Genomic DNA, 18,407 nt, shown 5'->3' on the forward strand with positions numbered 1-18,407 from the left:
CGATCATGTCTGAGGGATATCTGCAGGGACTCAGTAAGCTTTCAAAAACTCACCACATATTCAATAAGGCAACCCGGTCTTTTTCATTTGCATTATCAATGGCTACCGGTCTGAATCCCATCTTTCAATTATCATCCTTTGTTAAGGGCTTTATTCTGCTTGTCAGATGTGAGTCATCACTAGGTTCTCCCACAACGTTAGACCAATGTATCCTAAACGTCGGAGGGCCGGGAGCAAGTCTGAGGCGGTAATGAGTTTGTGTGAGAAGACGGGGTCAGGACACAGTGTGTGTGTGTTAATTAATCTGTTCCCGGGTGGGAGGAACTGAAGCGAGATGATGAGATTTAAGAGAGTAAATGGGTGTGCTGCACTCGAGCTGTCCTCTGTTGAGTGAGTGAGCGAGCAGGGTTAGAGGCTGGGCAAATGGCCGTCACCATAGTAACCAGATAACTTCCCCGGCACCAAGTCACTCAGTCAGTCAATCATGACAAGCAAGGCCTGGGAACATCAAACAGAAAGAACATGGTGTCCCCAGGCATGTTCAAATAAGACAAAGGTTGATGGGAGAAAATCTGAGAAGGCAATGTGTGTGTGAGTGTGTTTCTTTATCATGCATACATTAAAAAAAAATGTTTTTATCATTACATGGCAATGAGCCTGAATTGTGACTACTTTGATAGCATCAACACCTGCCAGTAATATTGTTAGATCCAAAAGCCTGCTTTTTGGGAATAGCACCTGTCTGGTGCATTCTGCACCACTGTCAGCTTGTCTCGGCGCGCATATATAGGATCCGCTTTATTTTTTCCAAGGGACAGTCTTGGAGTCCAGGTGTGTGCCAGATCTTCTGTCTGTGCCCAGGGCTCCTGATGGCATCCAAGCCCCCGTGGTAATCAGCCCACTCTGCCTGCTGTTGCAGCCCGCCTGCCTCCTCCTCCTCCAGTGGCTCGTTTCAGAAACATCTGGTGGTTTACATGCAGCACACACCACCTGCCAGACGCCTCGCAGGCAGTGGCACCGCTCGCACCTCTCGAGTCCGCCCCACGACAACGCGACGACACAGAAATCACCAGGAATATCTAGACAAATTGTAGTCGCAATGAGAAGTGCAGATAAAAGTGCGGAGGGTTTTTTAAGTTGTGCTCAGTGTTTTTGCAGATGTAAGTAGCCTTGTGAGCAATCTGTCAGCTGATTTGTAAATGCATAGTCATCACAATGTGGGACAATAATTTGGGAGGGGTGAGTTTTTCCTCGAAGATGTATCATTCTCCTGCAAGCCAGGTGAAAACAAAATCAGATAACAGCTTGTAAACGACATTTTGGACAATACTGTCAGTTGCTTGTTGAAATATTGTTTTTTCAAAATTCACTATGCACCCTGATCTACAGATTTCTCTGATTGGTAAACATGAAAGAAAACTAATGTTTTATGCAGCAGTTAATTCAATTTAATCATAGAAGCACAAGGCATTAACATATTTGTATTTTTTTTTAATCAAATAACATTTATAAAACTATTGTGCAAAACAATGTCCTTTTAATCTTCTTCAAAGGCTCTGCACCAGTGGATAGTCATAGTCCTCTTAAATTAGGAAATATAACAATTATGCATAATTTAAACAGCAAAGTTGTAAGCTTATACACTATATATACATTTTTACACAGACCTGGATTTTAAGTGCCCCTTACTCAATGATAAAGAACAAGGCAACTTTTACAATCAGCAAGAAAATCAATAGGCTGTACAGAGAAAACTACAAAAACAAGCAATGAACTTTTGCTGTTTCGCAGATTCTTTTAAGAAGCTTTCCTAGGCATTTGGCTGTTATAGGTGTTAAAAAAATGACCAGTTTGAAAGGGCATTTTAAAATCTGGACAGGACAGGACTGTACAAATGTAACAGTAACACTTGTTGAACATGCAGTCTACCAGCAAATTAAAACCAAACTCACAAAAATACAAAATAAATACAATAAAGTTAATACATTTCAAGTTATTAGCTGACCTTCTAGTCAAGAGATTCACCATAATCATGAAATAATCCGTCCTCTGTTGTCTCACATTACCAAAGGTGTACATAGAGTGAGAAAGACAACAAAGCGAACAACAAACCAGGCTGAATATCTTTGACCTACAGTATATTTTGATGTGAAATAAATGTCTTTTGAAATACAGAGAAATTAGAAATATCTATAGACTGAATCGATGTAAACACATTGTGCTGACATTTCATAACAGTAGTCCATGCCATCCTTGTGCATTATCACACTTTCAAATATTCTGTTTTGATTTGACACATGTTTTTACAGTATGTCTACTGCTGAGAGTAATCTAGTGTTTCTCTACTTCGCTCACATATAGCAGATGGTCCTCTGGAGACTTCCCATGGCTCTTGCTAAGGTGAAGTTTGATGGCGTGCTTAGTGGCAAATTTACGGACGCAGAGTTGGCAGCGGTACACTGCCCCATTTCCATTGCACTCATCTTGTGATTGTGGAGATAGCAAGGACTCCAGGGGCACTAGCTTCTCTGTGAGAGTGTGGGAGTCCCTGACAGTCTGTTTGGGGGACAGCTTGGCCAGGTCCCTGATTCTGAACCCAAGGTGGGCTTCCAGGTGGCATACATACGCTGCTGGGGTGCGGACCTGTGTTGCACAGTCACTACAGAAGAATATAGGTTGTCCGGAATCCAGGTTCTTGAGGAACTTGGTTCTGCCAGTTCTCCTTAGCTGGTATTTGACGTTAGCCAGCCAGTGGCTGATGGTCGTCATGGAGAGGCCTGTGAATCTAGACACATGCATTCTCTCCTGTGGGCTGAGGTCGTTGATGATGTACTTGCCCTCTGATGTCTGCCTCAGGCTCGAGGCAAAGTGGGCCTGCAGGAGGAGGAGGTGCTGGGGGTTCCAGTTAGAGTGACGGCCTTTGCGTTTGTGGCCATGCAGGGACACGTCGTCGTTATCGTGAGTAGAGCCCACGATCTCGGCTTTGTCTGTGACCCTGGGCCGTGAGGGAGCCTTTGGGACATGGTGGGACTGTGTCAGGTTCCTCAGCATGTCTGAGATATCTGACAATGCATTTTCATGCAGAGGGCTGCTGGATGTGTAGGGAGAGACCACTGCTAGCTTTGCAGGAGTGATAAGGGAGGAGGGGGAGATAGAGGAGGCTGTGGATGAAGGGGTTAGGGGGGCTGAGCCTAAAGACCCTCCTCTATCGCTCTTCCCTTTTGTGAGGTCCATAGGCTGGTCATCACTGGGCTGGCAAAAGCTATTATCAACTACACTTTCCGGCTTTTTGGTCTGTGAGGGAGGAGCGGCCACAGCAGCCCTCTCAGCCATGCTCTGGCTAAGCCTGGAGAGCAGGCTCAGGGGATCTTGGTTTGGCAAGGAGGGCTTGGCTGCTTTCCCCAAATGAATGTTCATTACTGACTGAAGAGCACTTAGAGGGTTGACAAAGGGCTGCTCTGGAGGAGTATGGCCAGTGATAATGGCGGAACTGCATCTCAACGTAGAGGCGAGCTGGGATTTTGTTGTGTCTCTTTTGGGCTCTGTTGCCGGGGATGCTCTGTCGCTATGGCTTCCCCTGTCGCTATTGGCTGGGGTGACTGCCCTCCATTCCCGAGGTGAGTCAGCCTCTCCTCCCTTGAGAGATTCTCCAGCCTCACTACTACAGGGAGAGGGGTGGTTCTCCATCTTAGGAGACAATTGCTTCACCCTTTGTTCTACTTTTGCTACTTTCTCGGTCACTTTTTTCACTAAATCCTCCATTGCCTGAAAGTTGTTGCTGGGGAAGGGGGAGGACTGACTTAGAGGTGGGGAAATGAGGGGCTGGTTCTTGGCAAAGGAGGACAATGCTCCATCCTCTCCGTTAAACAAGAACGTCAGTGGGGAATTCTTTTCCATGCTGCCTTGTTGGAGCTTGAGGGCACTCGGGAACTGGTAGGCTGCATGGATACTAGGATAGCCACCCCAGCTTGGATTCCCACTCTGTGCCTTGTTGATGGCTGATGTTACAGTGTTTTCCAGTGATTTAAGAATATCAAAGCCCCCTTTAGGGCTCCCCTTCAGGTCCTCTTCAGTAAGGTAGCTATACTTTGAGATGTCATATTTTTCCTCCTTCTCAGCATCCTCTTCCTTCCCAACTGAAGCAGAAACTTGCTTCTCATTCCCAACAGCCTCTTGTTTAGTGCACTCCTCCTCTACCTCCTCCTTTTTGATTTCTTTAAGAGGAGGGGAGGTAGTCGGGGAAGTTGTCGTAGTTTGAAGAGGTGGAGGAGAGAAGGTGGAGGGTGCGAGTGGGACAGACTGGACCCTCTGTTCAGTAGGTGTGGTAACCCTCCTAGGGTTGGGGGAGGTTGCCTCAGGAAGTGTTTTGATTCTTTTTCCCACCGAGCTGGTCACCCTCAGGAAGTGTCCTGTCACCATCATGTGGGTTCTCAGCTCTTGCAGTGTATTATGGGAACTCCCACACTCCATACACTTGAGGATCTGAGATTTGTTGGATTCAAACTGCCAGGTATAGCTAGCACCGTTCTGGTGGCCGTAGCGGTTATTAGGAGTAGTGTAGGGGCTGGAGGAGGGCTTCAGTGAATGTTCCCTCAAGTCTGCCTGTGGTGGGTGCTTAACTTTGGGGGTTCCTTCTCTAGAACGTGGTGAGGTAATGAGGTCCAACCCCACGAGTCCCCTTTTCTTAGAAGACATGATTTTGGCTGCCACCGGGGCCATGGGCTCCTTCAGAGGCACTTTCTGGTAGTGTTTGGTCTTGATCATGTGGACACTGAGGTCCTGGAGCGATTCAAAGGAGTGGCCGCAATACATGCACTTCAAAACTTTCTGGGCATCCTCCTTCCCTTCCATCTCCATCAGGGATCGCTTACGAGGTTTAGACCAGCGCTTTGCGCCGCTGCCTGCCCTGTCCTGGTTGTCATCGCGGTAGTGGCCAGTATCATTCATGTGAACTGTCAGCTCCACCAGGGTGTCATAAGCAGCACTGCAGCCCTTACAGCGGAATTTGCTGGCCCCGGTGAAGATTGAGCCAAACAGCTTTGGGTTTTGCCTGTGGAGCTGGACCGTACTAAAGAGGCTGGGCTCAGAGTGAGCAGGGTGACGGCTCTGGGGAGGATGCTGTTGTAGTGTCTTTGCCACTGCAGACTGGTGCCAGTCATAGCTACCGCTACTACAGCTACTACTGCTACTAGTGCTGTTGCTGCGAGCTGGCTTCTCTGTGGAAGCAGACGCCTGCGCCTGTGGTGGTGTGGAATTAAAAGTAAGGGGTGACCACAAGGGGCCGGTCAGGAAGCTGGAGTAGATAACCTTCATTTGTTCTAAGGTGTCCATGCCTATGGGAGGGCTTTTAGTGCCACCATTCAGAGGTGCTGTGACCAAGTTGCCCTCAGCTTTTCTGGAGGGGCTCTCAAAGTCTGAGAGACGGTCACTTGTCTCACTGACATGTGACTCACTGTCAATCTCTTGTCCTGAGAGCTCCGCAGCACCAGCTGATTCCTGGTCACATGCCTGGTCCTTGGCCGGACCGTCACTTTGCTCCACAAACTCATCTTTCATGGGGAGGTCATCCTGAGGGGCTGAGGGCAGGTCATCTGCCTCAGCCTCCCCATCCTCCACAGTGTTCTCCATCAGCTCCTCGGGAGAATAGGCTGCAAGAGAATGGAGACAAAGAGAAAGGAAGAGATGAGTTAAATTGCAGGGAGTGAACACGCTATGTTAGAATAACTGGAGAAAAAAAGTTTCCCTGCTATGTGTGCCCGAGGACTCCCAGGGATAAATGAGCCATCTGTGTGGGAGCCTTTAAAGCTGAGCTGAGAAATTACAGTCATCCCATTTCACCTCATCAACCGTTGAGGTGTTATTTTCCTCTAGGCGAGCCTGTATTTATATACTACCCCAGCCACACAGAACTTATGCCTCCCCTCTTTTCACTCTTTCTATTGGAGAAAAACAAAAAAGAAATATCTTGGCAAAAACATAATGCGCCATTTTATTTATCTCAGGGCGCAACAGCTTGAAATGAAAACTAAATCTGAAATTAATGAAGCCCAATCTCACTGTGGCATTCTCCTCTGGGGTAATAAATGAGTTGGATCAACCTCCATCTGTCAGTTAATATGTCTGACGCCTCTTCATCTGCCTCTTCTCTGATTACACACACACACAAGTACACACACACACACACACACACACACACACACACACACACACACACACACACACACACACACACACACACACAAAGAATTTCAGGGAAGGGATGTCAGAATTTTGTTTGACATGTGAAATAGACATTCTAAAGTGTCATCTAGACAGAAGTGAGTTCATTAGCTCCTTAATCTGGGGAAAGCAGTCAATACTCTGGGTTCAAGCTGCATTCTTAAAAGCAAATCTCAGCCAGTCTAATCAGGTGTAGAATTTCAGGCAGACATAATACAGATACATTTTACTGATCATAAAAAAGAAATGAACAAAATAAAGGGGGGGAGACAATGAGGCAGAGGGAGGAGAAGGATAAAGGGGACGAGGTGAGAATGAGCGTCAACATGACGCCAATACATAAGCGATCTGTCACTTTGCATGTTGGTGCTCACCGAATGGAGAGAGATGATAAGTGAGTGTGCATGCATTTGTTTTTGTGTCCATGTGCTGCTGGGCCCTGCACACACAAACACACACAAACTTCTGTGTCCACCCACCTAGAGTAACGACGACTGACCTACTCGTCCCACAGTGTCACTATGACCCCTCCCTCATTTTCTGTCCACCTCCCTCAAAAAACGCTCAACTTAAGGAAAAACATATAATCTCTGAAAAACAGCAAATAGCCTGTGGACAGGTCCGCGACCATGTGGACAATATTGTTAACTAAGACAAATGCCAGAGAAAGCTGTAGGTATACGCTTTAATAGTTTCTGTACTCATATAGTTGAGCTTGGGCATGTTGACAAACAGGCAAACACACACACACACACACACACACACACACACACACAAACTGTGACTAAATCCTTCATTCCCCCCACCCACCCCATGCACTCACGTCCAGTCTAAACAAAAATGTCATAGCTAAAATAACTCTCATTTCCAGTGCTAACAGCCAATCTCTAGGCAGCCATGCGGCTGGCGCTGGTCTGATTTGGGCCCTGGGGGCACAGTCAGCAGGCAGCCCCACTGAGAGGCCAGCCTAATGGAGACCTGGCAGGTGCAGCCCACTCTCCGTTCTCCCGGAGATTTGGTTTGTCACTGGGTATCCATTACCTGCCATTCTCCGCTGATAGGCCCCGACAGCCCTGATCAAAAGATGTCGTCGGGCCCCAGTCCGCTTGGCAGTCAGTGGCATGTCGTTTGTAAAAAAGGCCAAGCAGGGTGTAAATAAAATGACATGATCACTTCCCCGGCCCCTCATGTTCTGGACACAATTATGATAATGTGAATGTGGAGGGGAGGGAGGGGTCTGGTAGGATGGAGAATGGGTCGAGGAGGTAAATCGCTCACGCTCAGGCAAACACGCAGGGGAGATATCTCACTGCTACCAGCGCTCAAGCGACTGCCCACACCCTCTTTCCTTTACTTTCTCTTCCGCTTCTCCTCTGGAAGGCAATTCTTGTTAGACTCTCATTTGAAAGAGGAAATCCAGCCAGGATGAGGTAGTTAATGTGTTTGTGTCCTGACTAGCTGGTCACGGATGTCAGCTTGCATCAGACGAGCCTAACACCGCTTGACCAAGTTGTCAGGTCACCTTTCTCTTATTCCACATATTTCTTCACATTGTCTAGCTATTCCATCAAACTATTACCATTTCCAATTTCACGTCATGTTATCACATTCGTTAACCTTCTCCCAGGGCTCTCTCTGTGACATAACTTGCCGGTAAATGTTTTACATTTCACACTAATAGAACTGCGACCCTATATGTTATTGTTTATTTGTCATTAAGCCTAAATAGCACATAGAGGGGAAGAGAAGTCCAAAAGGACCTGCTATATACCTACAGAGTCTAGCCATGTTTCCAGGCAATTTAAAATGCAAAACAAAAACCATTATGTCAGAGCACTATCTGTTAATTTAATCCCCAATGACTGATAATCCATCACACAGGGCGACAACCACATCCAATTATTCTCCCTGGCTTGACTGACAACAGAGGTGATTTATCAAGCTAATAAAAGGTGATGGGAGTATTGCGGCTCCCTTAGAATAAAAAAAAGAAGAGGATTATGAATACAACAATAGTCTTGGATTGCAGTCTTAAGTAATATCTAAGCATATGGTGTAAGGCCAACGTATGAATGCTCCTATTGTGTGTGTGTGTATGTGTAAATGAGAAAGAGAGTGTGCTCATGTTATGATAAAGTGAGCTGATGCCATGTGGGAGAAAGACAAAAATCATTAGGTGCCATGATTGATTCCTTAGGGTGGGGTAGAAGGGTAGGAGATGCACTTTCACACAATCAACATCTCAGTCACGGCTCACACAGAAATAGCAGTAACACACTTCACACAAGCCCAAAAGCTGCAGAAAATAAGTCTCACATGCAGAAACACACACACACACACTTCACTTTAAGATACGCAACGTCAACTACACCCCCACGTAATTATAAATAAAGCTAGTCAGTCGGTTATGACACACAAGCCCCAGCCCCCCCACCCAAAACACACAAACACACTCCTACACGCACGTAGATGCAAGCGATGAGGAAAGACAGTGACACCTTGGCATGCAGGAGGCATTCCTGTGGAGTATCATTTTCATAAACATAAGGGCCGCAGACGAGGAGGGAGAGATCATCTGATAGAAATACTGCAGTGCTGCTCTGACGATCAGGAACAACAGACAGGGCAGGGACAGGGGGTGATTAAGCAGGAAGGTGCTGTGGCTGCCTCTAAAGCAGAGCCTCTCAGTGTGTTTTTTCTCTGTCTCCTTCCCTCCGTCCCATGGGCTATTTCTCCTGCTGTCTGTTTTTGATGCTGCATTTTAAATAGGCCTCGTAATGATAATATGAGGAGGACCTAAAAAAAATAAAAAAATCAATCACGTGTTTCTCAAGTAAAAATCTATGCAATTCTACACTTCCCGGATGATCTCCGCTCAAATCAGCAAATTCATTTGAAGATGTTTGTGAAAAGCACTACCTGTACCTCTTCATTAAGCTACTACTAAGTCCTGTCCCTTTTCTTCAATCTGTCTTTAATTGATGACTACAGTGTATATTCCTGGTCTGGCCTGCACAGCTGGGAAAACAGTCTGTGAGCCAGATTACACCCAACAGCAGTGGGGTAAACAGGATGTGTCATTAAAAACCCGTTTCTGACCCTCATACTCAAATGACTGCTTGGTCTCTGAAAAAAAAAAAAAAATGAAAGTCACAACCTTGCCACAGGCATCGCGGTATGAAAATAAAGGTGAGGCCATTTGAGCGTTCATCAGTGTAGTACAACATTTCCTCTGTGCTTTTGACGATAAAAATAGCACAGACGACAGATGTATGTAGAAAAGTTTTTTTTCTTTTTCTGAGACGGTTGTGCAAAGATATGCTGAAAAGAGGATCTGTTTAAATTCACACAAAGCGACTGTGCTACTATGTGCAATAAAGTGCCGCCTACTTCATAAAGAAATGTAATGTATAATGTCAATTCAATGTGTATTTTTTTTTTTTGCATTACACCAGTAAAAGCTAGGAATAAGAACGCTTAATTAACTTCCTACGGGGATCTTTAAGAAAATAAAACAGAAACTAATGCTATTGCAAAAGCATTGTTTATATAGGTTCCATAGCTTGATTACCACGCATAGATAACTGTACCGTGCACAAAGAAGCAACTACAGGGATACAGGGAGGGGAGCGGAAATTGTCTACATGGGTGGTCCCTTATAGCTTACTGTCAAGATTACAAAAAAAGCTTTATGGTGTTGCTTAAAGACAACAAAAGAATCAAGCAACAGGAAAAAAGAAAGTGCAGGCTATTGTATACGGTTTAAGATGCAAAATGCATGCTCATTTAATGTCCTATATACAGTACAGTGAGCTGCATTTCTTGTGTGAAAGATAACATATACAGTAAATAATTTATAATTACTATTATCCAGTTGAAGTGAAGAACAGAGGAAAGGAGGTTAGGCATAGTCGCCAAGATCTTTGATCTTTGATCGCATGCAGTTTGAGATATTTGAAGTCAGTCTGTGATCAGATCAGGGTGGGGTTGGGGGGGGGTTAAACAGTGCCACGACATGACGAGTTTTTCTTGACATGTGTTTTAACCGGACCTTAAACTTTCACGGGGGGGTGGCTCTTACTGACAGGAAACAGCTCCAGAGTGCTACAGGACAGGAAGTTACCTTAGTCTCAATCAAAAAACCCACAAACCACCAACTTCCACTCACTCTCTCAAGTTTCCCAGCAGCCTAAAAACTCTTTAAATAGATTACAATAATTTAGTCCAAAACAGCCCCATTCTGTCAAAATAGCAGCGGATCAGAAACATACCTAAAATGCCTTTCTGTTGCACACATTTGTCAAAGCAACACACTCAATCAAACTTAGTTCTCTCCCTCCTTTTTCCCCTTTGATCCTAACAGGCTGCTTTGAAAGTCCCACGAGAAAATATGTAACAGGTGATCTGCGGCCATCCGAAATACGAATAAGTCCTGACATAATTCGCTTGTTCCGGATATGACCAGGCAATCTTGTGCTACTCATTTTTTGGAGTGTTTTTAATACAGAATTCTGCTGCTACAGTACATTATGCTTACGCAGGCTATCATGTTACAAGCGACCGTGGATGCCTTTGTCAGGTTTTTTTATTTTTTTATTTGTGTGTGTTCTCTACCCCCTGATGGCATTGTGAATACATTGTGTCCGCTGATTGTAGTGCAGGATGTGTGATATGGGAGATGGGAAAAACAGAGAGATCATTCTGGCCCCAGGCAAAGCTTAGGGCTGGACCTTGTCAATGCACATAGTAAGAGGAGAGAGAGAGAGAGAGAGAGAGACTGAATAGATTCAACCCTCTGCTGATTGTTTTGTTATTAGTGGACCTCAGAGCTGCCAGCTGCACATACAGACCTTCAAGACCTGAAAATTCATCTTGTCTATCTGACATGAGACGAGCCACAGACACATAAAGCCTTCCCGTTACTAACTCTTATGTACAAGAGAACGAGGTGACTCATAGTTCCAGTCCTCTTTTAAACTTGACGCAGCCATAATAAGCGATAAAAAAATGGAAAATAACAAACAAAACACAAACAACTTCCACAGGTGCAGAACCAAGGGCAGTAAGGATCAAGATGCCACAGGAAGGCGGTGTTTCAGTCGGACATGCACACACAGGGCCTGCCTCGACTGTATGTAGTCAGGCCGACGTCCTACAACTATCCCAGATCTCAGCCTCCTTCTCTATCTCTCACTCTTTTCTGTAAGCTTTACTCAGCCAGGTGTCAAGCAAAGCTCCACGAAGCACAACTCCTCAATCTTGTTAAAAAAGGTCATCCGGCAGTGGGAAATCCCTCTTTCAGCTATTTAACTTTCAGCTTCACAACACACTCACAAACACTAGTTCAGTAGAGAGACAAACCATAAGTGTATACATGTCAATTCTAAGCCAATAATCCAAACTATTTGACAGTGGAACTTCATGTACCTGCAGTGTCTTATTGTCGTCAACTGCATTGCAAAACAACATGTGCTCAAACTACGCTAAGTACAATATATACAGTTTAGTTAATGGAAAGTTCAGATTTCTTTTCACCGCCAACGGAATGTTTTCTCAGCAGCTTCATACTAAATCTATTAAAAGCTGTCTGATCTACTCATGTTTTCTTTGTCCCATGAAACCAAACTGTCAAAGTTAATCATTACTGTGTAAAACCAGGGAGTGCATGTTTCAAAGTTGTTTCATTGCCTTTTTTAAAGTAGGTTAAGTTAAATGTTATCATGCCATATTGGATTGGAGGCTATAACTGTGAAGATCGGAGCTAAAAAAAAAAAGTTCTAACATCTTAAGGGTGGGGTTAAACAAGGGTTACTGTAGTTCTACAATTCAGGTCTAAAACCAGGCTTATTGTAAAAGTCTAGACTTGATCATAGACTGTTAATTAGAGTTGACACACAACATCGGGAGCTCAAACTGGGCATACGGTTGAGGAAAAGGGATTGGTTCAGGTCTGAAACTGGGACTGTGTGTAAAGTTGAATTGGGGGTGAAGGGAATAAAGTCGGGCTTGGGAGTGGGACGGCTAAACCCCTCTCACAACACACAGCTGCCGCCATGATCGCCTAGCAACGAGGAGGTGATGGACGCAGCCTGAAGATGGATGGCCACCATAAATCACAGTAGTGAGTAGGAGGAGGAGGAGGAGGTAGGAGACAGAGAGAGGGAACAAGAAGAGGACGAAAAACAAAACAACAGATTTTTTTTCTCTCTCCCTTTTCTGTAGCAGAAGCAGAGCCTGGCCTTGGCTTGACCTCTCACTGTACTATTTTATTCATGATGGTTGGGGAATGACACGGGGCAGGGGACTCTTCTGGGCAAAGCTTAATGGAAACTTCTAGGTAATCATTACAGTCAGTTAGATTGGATCCAATGGATCATTTTATAATGTACAATTGCAATAAACTCCACTGAGGCGTCTACGTGCCCTTCAGTGTCTAGAGTTTTCTCATGATTCCACTAACTTTTTAAAGATGATAATAATGATAGACGATACCTTTCATAAAGCAACCCTCCAGGCAAGGCAATCTGGGTAGTGTAGTTGCGGGATAAACATCCCTGGGCTATCTGATTATGGCCTACTGCTGCGGCACTGGTGTCTAGTAACACTCAGAGAGAGCGCTCAGCCATCCATCATGCAGTGAGTGTCTGTCTAAGGCTTTCCACCCTGCTTCTTCTCGTCCTGGCTCTCCAGTTACAGCCATACACGGTCGGCCTAAATAATATTCTTCATGATAAATGGCACTATAAGCCTGGTATCCATCATTAATCTGATTTTTAAAGAAGCATCCATCTTGGAGAGAGCCTGTTAGGGCCACGGGGGAGCAGAAAAGCTCGGGTTCATTTAAAGGCCAGGCTGCTGCATGAGTGATACCTGTCAGCCCTGCTCATCAGGGAGCAACACACACACACACACACACACAGCATTAAACATTGACACCATATGGCCATGCGTGCACGCACGCACACACACAACGTTACGGCACCTAGGTGCGTTCGCTGTGAATATATTATGAGTAAACAACACCAACACACTTGTTGGACTTTGTGTACTCACAAAACATATTTCTTCCCTTTCAGTCAGACATCTAGAGACGTGTCATGGAAGAACATTCTGTCACTCGTCAAAACACAACTCAGTGTAACTCAACCCATCTTGAAAAAATCTCACCTACCAAAAGGGTTTCAGGAAAACTCACTCTTCCCCGGAAAAGCACACAAACAGACACACTCACACACTTTTCCCAGCTCTCCATTCCTCTCTTTCTCTCCACTGACTCTGCAGCTCATTCTCCATTTCTCTCCTTCCCTTTGTTTCTCTCAGTCCACTCTCTGTCTTGTTTCCCCTCTTTCACTCTCTCTTTCTCTTTCTCTCTGCCCCTTATCCACCTCCCTTCTCTGTGTGTCTGCTAAAGCCTGTTTGATAAATGACACACGTCACTGTGTCAGAAGCGAAGGGTGGGTCAGTGATAAATGACTCTGTTGAAAAGGAAATCGGCTCTCTGGCATGGCCGGGCTATTCTCCTCCTGGATTGGGTTTCAGGACCCCTGAAGACCGGCGCAGCTCAGTTTCCCCGAAAAGAGCACACATCCCAACAGGCTCTGACACTCTCTACCACGAGGAAGGGGCGGGAGACAGAGAGAGGGTGGGTGGGAGCTGGGCTTGTGGGGATCCAGGCTGTCCCAATTGTCGCTACAGTACAGCTGCGTCTATCACAACAGCGGTGGGACTATTTTTACAAAGCCTCTGACTCAGTGGCCAGACAGCAGTCCTGGCTGAAAACCTCGGCTGAGAGCACACTGAAAGCTGAAAGGGAAGACTGGATGGCTAACGGTTTTCTATTTGTGACACTACAACAGTACTTATACTCCTCTTTCTCTCCCGAAGCCCAACCCAATGGCTTGACATCTGCCAAGTGTTTGTTAAAAAGCAGAGGAGGCCCATTTCACCGCCCCCGCTCTACATCCCCTCATCGTCCCCACCACCAGCACCTCCTCCTCCTCTTCTTCCTCCCACCTTTGCCCTCTTTCTCTCTTCTCCTACACTGTCTTATTCACTCACTTGCTGGCAGGGTGGCACTGTTATCATTACACAGGCAGGATTTATGGAGTCAGGGCCTATGGCAAAAACAAAAAGGCATCTGTCAATACCTGTGGGAAACACTCTGTCAGCCTTCCTCCTCCTCCTTCCACTGGTGCTCACAGCCTCATTAGGTATGCACTTATCAGACACATAGATCACAGACGTGACTCAACCTCGCCGGAATCCAGCCACAGGACTTTCATTAGCAACAGGGCCTGCAAGGCCGGAAAACAAAACATTTGCCGCGCTCACACCTGCAAACAACGCCAGCGGAGGCGTATTGTTGTTAAATCTCGCCAACACTGTCGGCCGAACAATTAAGTCCCAAATCGCGCTCCCCTGCTGCTTCCATAAGGGCATGCTTTTCACACATAAACAACAGGAAGGCAGATGGATATAAAAACAGCTTACTTCATTTCTCACTTGCTGCTTTTAACAACCTAGTCACAACATGGGCCCATGTGACTGCAATGTGTGCTGTTAATGCTCCTATCTTTACTTGCGTCAACACTGCCTGTTTGTGTGCTTTGTCTTGTGTTTCTACGTTGGAATATGCTGCATAGGTGGTGCGCAAAGACAGAGAGAAGGGAAGAGAAGGACGAAACTGAGCAACATGGAACGGGCCTATAGAGCTCAGAGAATTATGGCCTGATCCCAGCAGGTGGTCTACTGTTACAATTCCTTTCATCACTATCACAAGCCAAACCCCCCACGCGCGCGCACACACACACACACAAACACACAAACCCCACAAACACAACAAATCATAAAGTGCATGCTTTGCTCCCTGATTTGAGCGCACGCATACAGAGAGACATGAGTGATGGCTGCCAGTCTGGCAGCAATAGTCCTGACCCTGCAGAAAGAAGAGACTGTTGCTGTGGAGCTTGGTTCAAATCAGACTAACCCCCCACCTTCTGTGTCAGACTCTCTCTCACACACACACACACACAAACACACACAAGACCAGATCGCTGTTATAACATGGACTAACAGTGCGCTAACTAATGCAACACTCTGGATCCTGTAAACACACTGACACCATTCTGCAGACATACTGTACAGGTTAGACCTTACTTTGCCCACACGATGAGTGTAAAGACGACTTTGTGTTAAGTCTGCACAGTATTTCAACTTTCTGCAGCCATTTCAACAGCTTCAGGCCTCAGGCTTGTGGCGAAGCTAATCACCATCCATGAAGGAAGTAGGTCTGTATTTCCACAGCTGGGAGAGTCCCTTTCTCATGTTTGCTCGACTGTTTACATGGCCAGCTGCCCTCGGTTGTTAAGAGCACTCAGACCTGACCCAGGTAGGCAGGCCCATTTGTCACCTGCAGCGGAAAATTGAGTTACAGCGCAACCAAAGGCGAGTGGCTCTGTGTAATATCAAGTTGATTACATCAAAGTGGTGGCAAACCTCATTGGGTTGGGCACCCCGAGCTTGTCATCTCCAATCACAGGGGCTGTCAGGACTCCATCAGCCTCACGGCTAATTGGACCAACGCTAATGAAGCAGGCAAAACAAGTTTTGTACTGTGGAGAGAGAAACCCTCTCAGCCAGAGGAAGGAAAGAAAGAGAGGGAGAAGCTGGGAGAGTGTGTTGGAGAGACAATGAGAGAGCAAATCAGAGTGTATGTGCGTGTGTGTGTGTAGCGGGGTAGATTTTTCATGCAAGTCTCAAGGTTGCGGTGGGCTGACTCTCCCCCTAAGTCCCTAATCAAGGCCCATCATCTGTCATCCTTTTCTTTGCTCTCTCTATCACCATGCTCTGCCTGCAATCAATTCATCATCACCCTTTGTGTGCCACTGAACAGTTGACAACTTTATAACTTGCAGCTGCACGGGCTGACTGACAGGGGTGGAAGGGGAGCATGAAAAAATGAAGAAATGACTAGATGAATGAATGAACAAAGAAGCGTGGTTTCAGGGAGAAAAAGTTGTTTTCTAAAAACACAAAACGATCTATATTACAGCCTTTTATTCCCTTTTGTCAACAGAGAAACAGCAGTGTAGCAGGGAGGAGAGGAGGAGAGGAGAGGAGGAGATGAAAAAAACAAAACCTCCTCACTGATCTGAAATCAGAAAGCTTTCAGTCATTCTTTATGTGGTCCCCGCGGCCACTCTGAGCCAGTGAGCATGTACATTAGGCTGGGGCATTTTGATGAAATAAAAGCCCAGGCCAGCTTATGGCTAAACAGAATGGGAGCACTCACTCAGCCTGTCTCTGATTGACCATTAAAGCCATTGATGAATGGGCCTGTCAGGGGAGAGACAATTAAATCAAACATGAAACAAAGCCGTTGTGACGGCCCGGTCTGACAGAGCAAACCCATTCCTCCCCTCCATTACATAGCACACGGCTCCTTTTACAACCTCTAACCCACTCCTCCCGCCTCCTCTACACACTGTGTGTGTGTGTGTGTGTGTGTGTGTGTTCAAAGTGAACAAGTGAGCATATGCACAGGGCAGTGTGATGTTTTCTGCTGGAAGTATGTATGTGTACATGTGTGTGTGTCTGCTTGTGTGTGATGTCTTACTGTGAAACCACTCCCCCCCCCCCCCCCCCCCCCCCCCCCCCCCTTTACTTTTTCGTAGTCATTGGCCATCAGAAAAAAGAAAGAGAGAGAGAGAGAGAGAAAAAAAGTACACAGGGCCTTTCAAAGTGGTTTAAACGTGACGTCAGGGGCTTGCAGCACATGGTGGGAAGTGATTTTCTGATGCAAATCGGGAAGGATCAGATCAAAGCCGCATGACAGCCAATCAATCAACCGTCAAATCAGACATGGCAACTGTCGATTACGGCTCCTTCCAGCCCACGAAACCCCATTGTCTGCTCTCAAATTGTTTATTCTATCCCAAGAAAAGAAAAAAAAAAGCTCAGAGGTAGGTGCCTTTTTTTCCCCCCAGCTTGTGCAAAGAAGTTATGCGCTCGGATCAAATGCGCACAAAGCCCTTATGTCCCCCTTATGGCACGCCTCGGGCACTCACCATCATGAAAACACTGTTTTTTTCTCTCCCCCTCACAGGGTTTACTCCCACAGATCAAAGGTAGATGTGTTATAGGATCGGGAAACTGTCTGGGATTCAAGTTGGGAACAATAGGAAGCGAAAGTTTACAGCAGGCAACTCATCCGATGGGACCACGGAACATTCGCACCGCGCGGAGAGCGAAAACGCAGCTTGTTTTATCCAAACTGTCCAATAAAGGGACCAGTTCCTATGATGTCTCACAAGCCAAGAGTGACAAAGCGGATCGTTAGAGAGCAAAAACACACAAAGTGGAAACGGAAATGCAGTGACTGTAAAGTGAGCTCTCCAAAACAAAAGGTAACACCCGCAGTTTTATGATAGTAAAGCTCATTTTTACGCACATTATCATTGGATACACATACCTGCTGCGCGCTTGGGCGCTTCTTGTTTCCTCCGCGGCATGTTTATTTGTGGAGATTTCCGTGAAAGTCTTCTTTTTTTCTTCTTCTTATTTAATAAACCCCCTCGACGTATCCGGGAAGATCCACCTCTACTCAGGAAAGATTCACGCCTTCGTGTAGTAGACTGCACAACATCGGGGAGTCCGATGGAAAGAAAAACTCAAAATCATCGTTACGGAATAGCAGCCTGCGGGGAAAAGTCAGCGGAAAAAAATAAATATATAAAACAAGGTGGGAGGGGAAATAATTTATGTTCGGGGGGGGGGGTGATCGCGTTCAGAAATGTCAGCAGTGATAGCCAGCGTCCACATCGGCTGCCTGGTCTGGCAACAGGCAAAGTTGAGGGATAAGGGAGATGATCGCGTCACTCACAGCAGGAGAATGGGCAAACCCACCGCTCCGTTAACTCTTTACTTCTCAGAAAGGGGCGGACACCAGGCACGAGTGTCCTCCCACCTCTGCTTTTCATGGGAATTATAGCTGAATGTTATTTTCGGGCTTTATAATCACCAACCAAACCCCAATTATCGGAATAATATCCCAAATAACGTCCCCACATATGTGTCCCCGTCATCCATCATCACATGTTTCCTTGTAATCCCCCATGTGATATTTCTACAGAAATGTGTGACTTCCCTGTATTTATTTCTAATTACTCTAATTGGCCTTTTGAAGGTAT

The 18,407-nt window shown here is 45.9% G+C and overlaps 1 protein-coding gene across 1 annotated transcript; it reads right to left on the reverse strand.

Annotated features, from left to right (window-relative positions):
* Positions 1-1,425: 1,425 nt before the first annotated feature.
* On the reverse strand, positions 1,426-18,132 carry tshz3a (teashirt zinc finger homeobox 3a). Its single transcript, XM_034878326.1, has 2 exons — positions 17,690-18,132; positions 1,426-5,648 (listed from the first exon to the last, which is right to left on the reverse strand). The coding sequence occupies exons 1-2, from the start codon at positions 17,727-17,729 to the stop codon at positions 2,332-2,334; spliced, it is 3,357 nt and encodes a 1,118-aa protein (XP_034734217.1). The 5' UTR covers positions 17,730-18,132; the 3' UTR covers positions 1,426-2,331.
* Between the last annotated feature and the right edge of the window lie 275 nt (positions 18,133-18,407).

This window comes from Etheostoma cragini, chromosome 8 (genome assembly GCF_013103735.1).
Source record: "Etheostoma cragini isolate CJK2018 chromosome 8, CSU_Ecrag_1.0, whole genome shotgun sequence".
NCBI classification, from domain to species: domain Eukaryota; kingdom Metazoa; phylum Chordata; class Actinopteri; order Perciformes; family Percidae; genus Etheostoma; species Etheostoma cragini.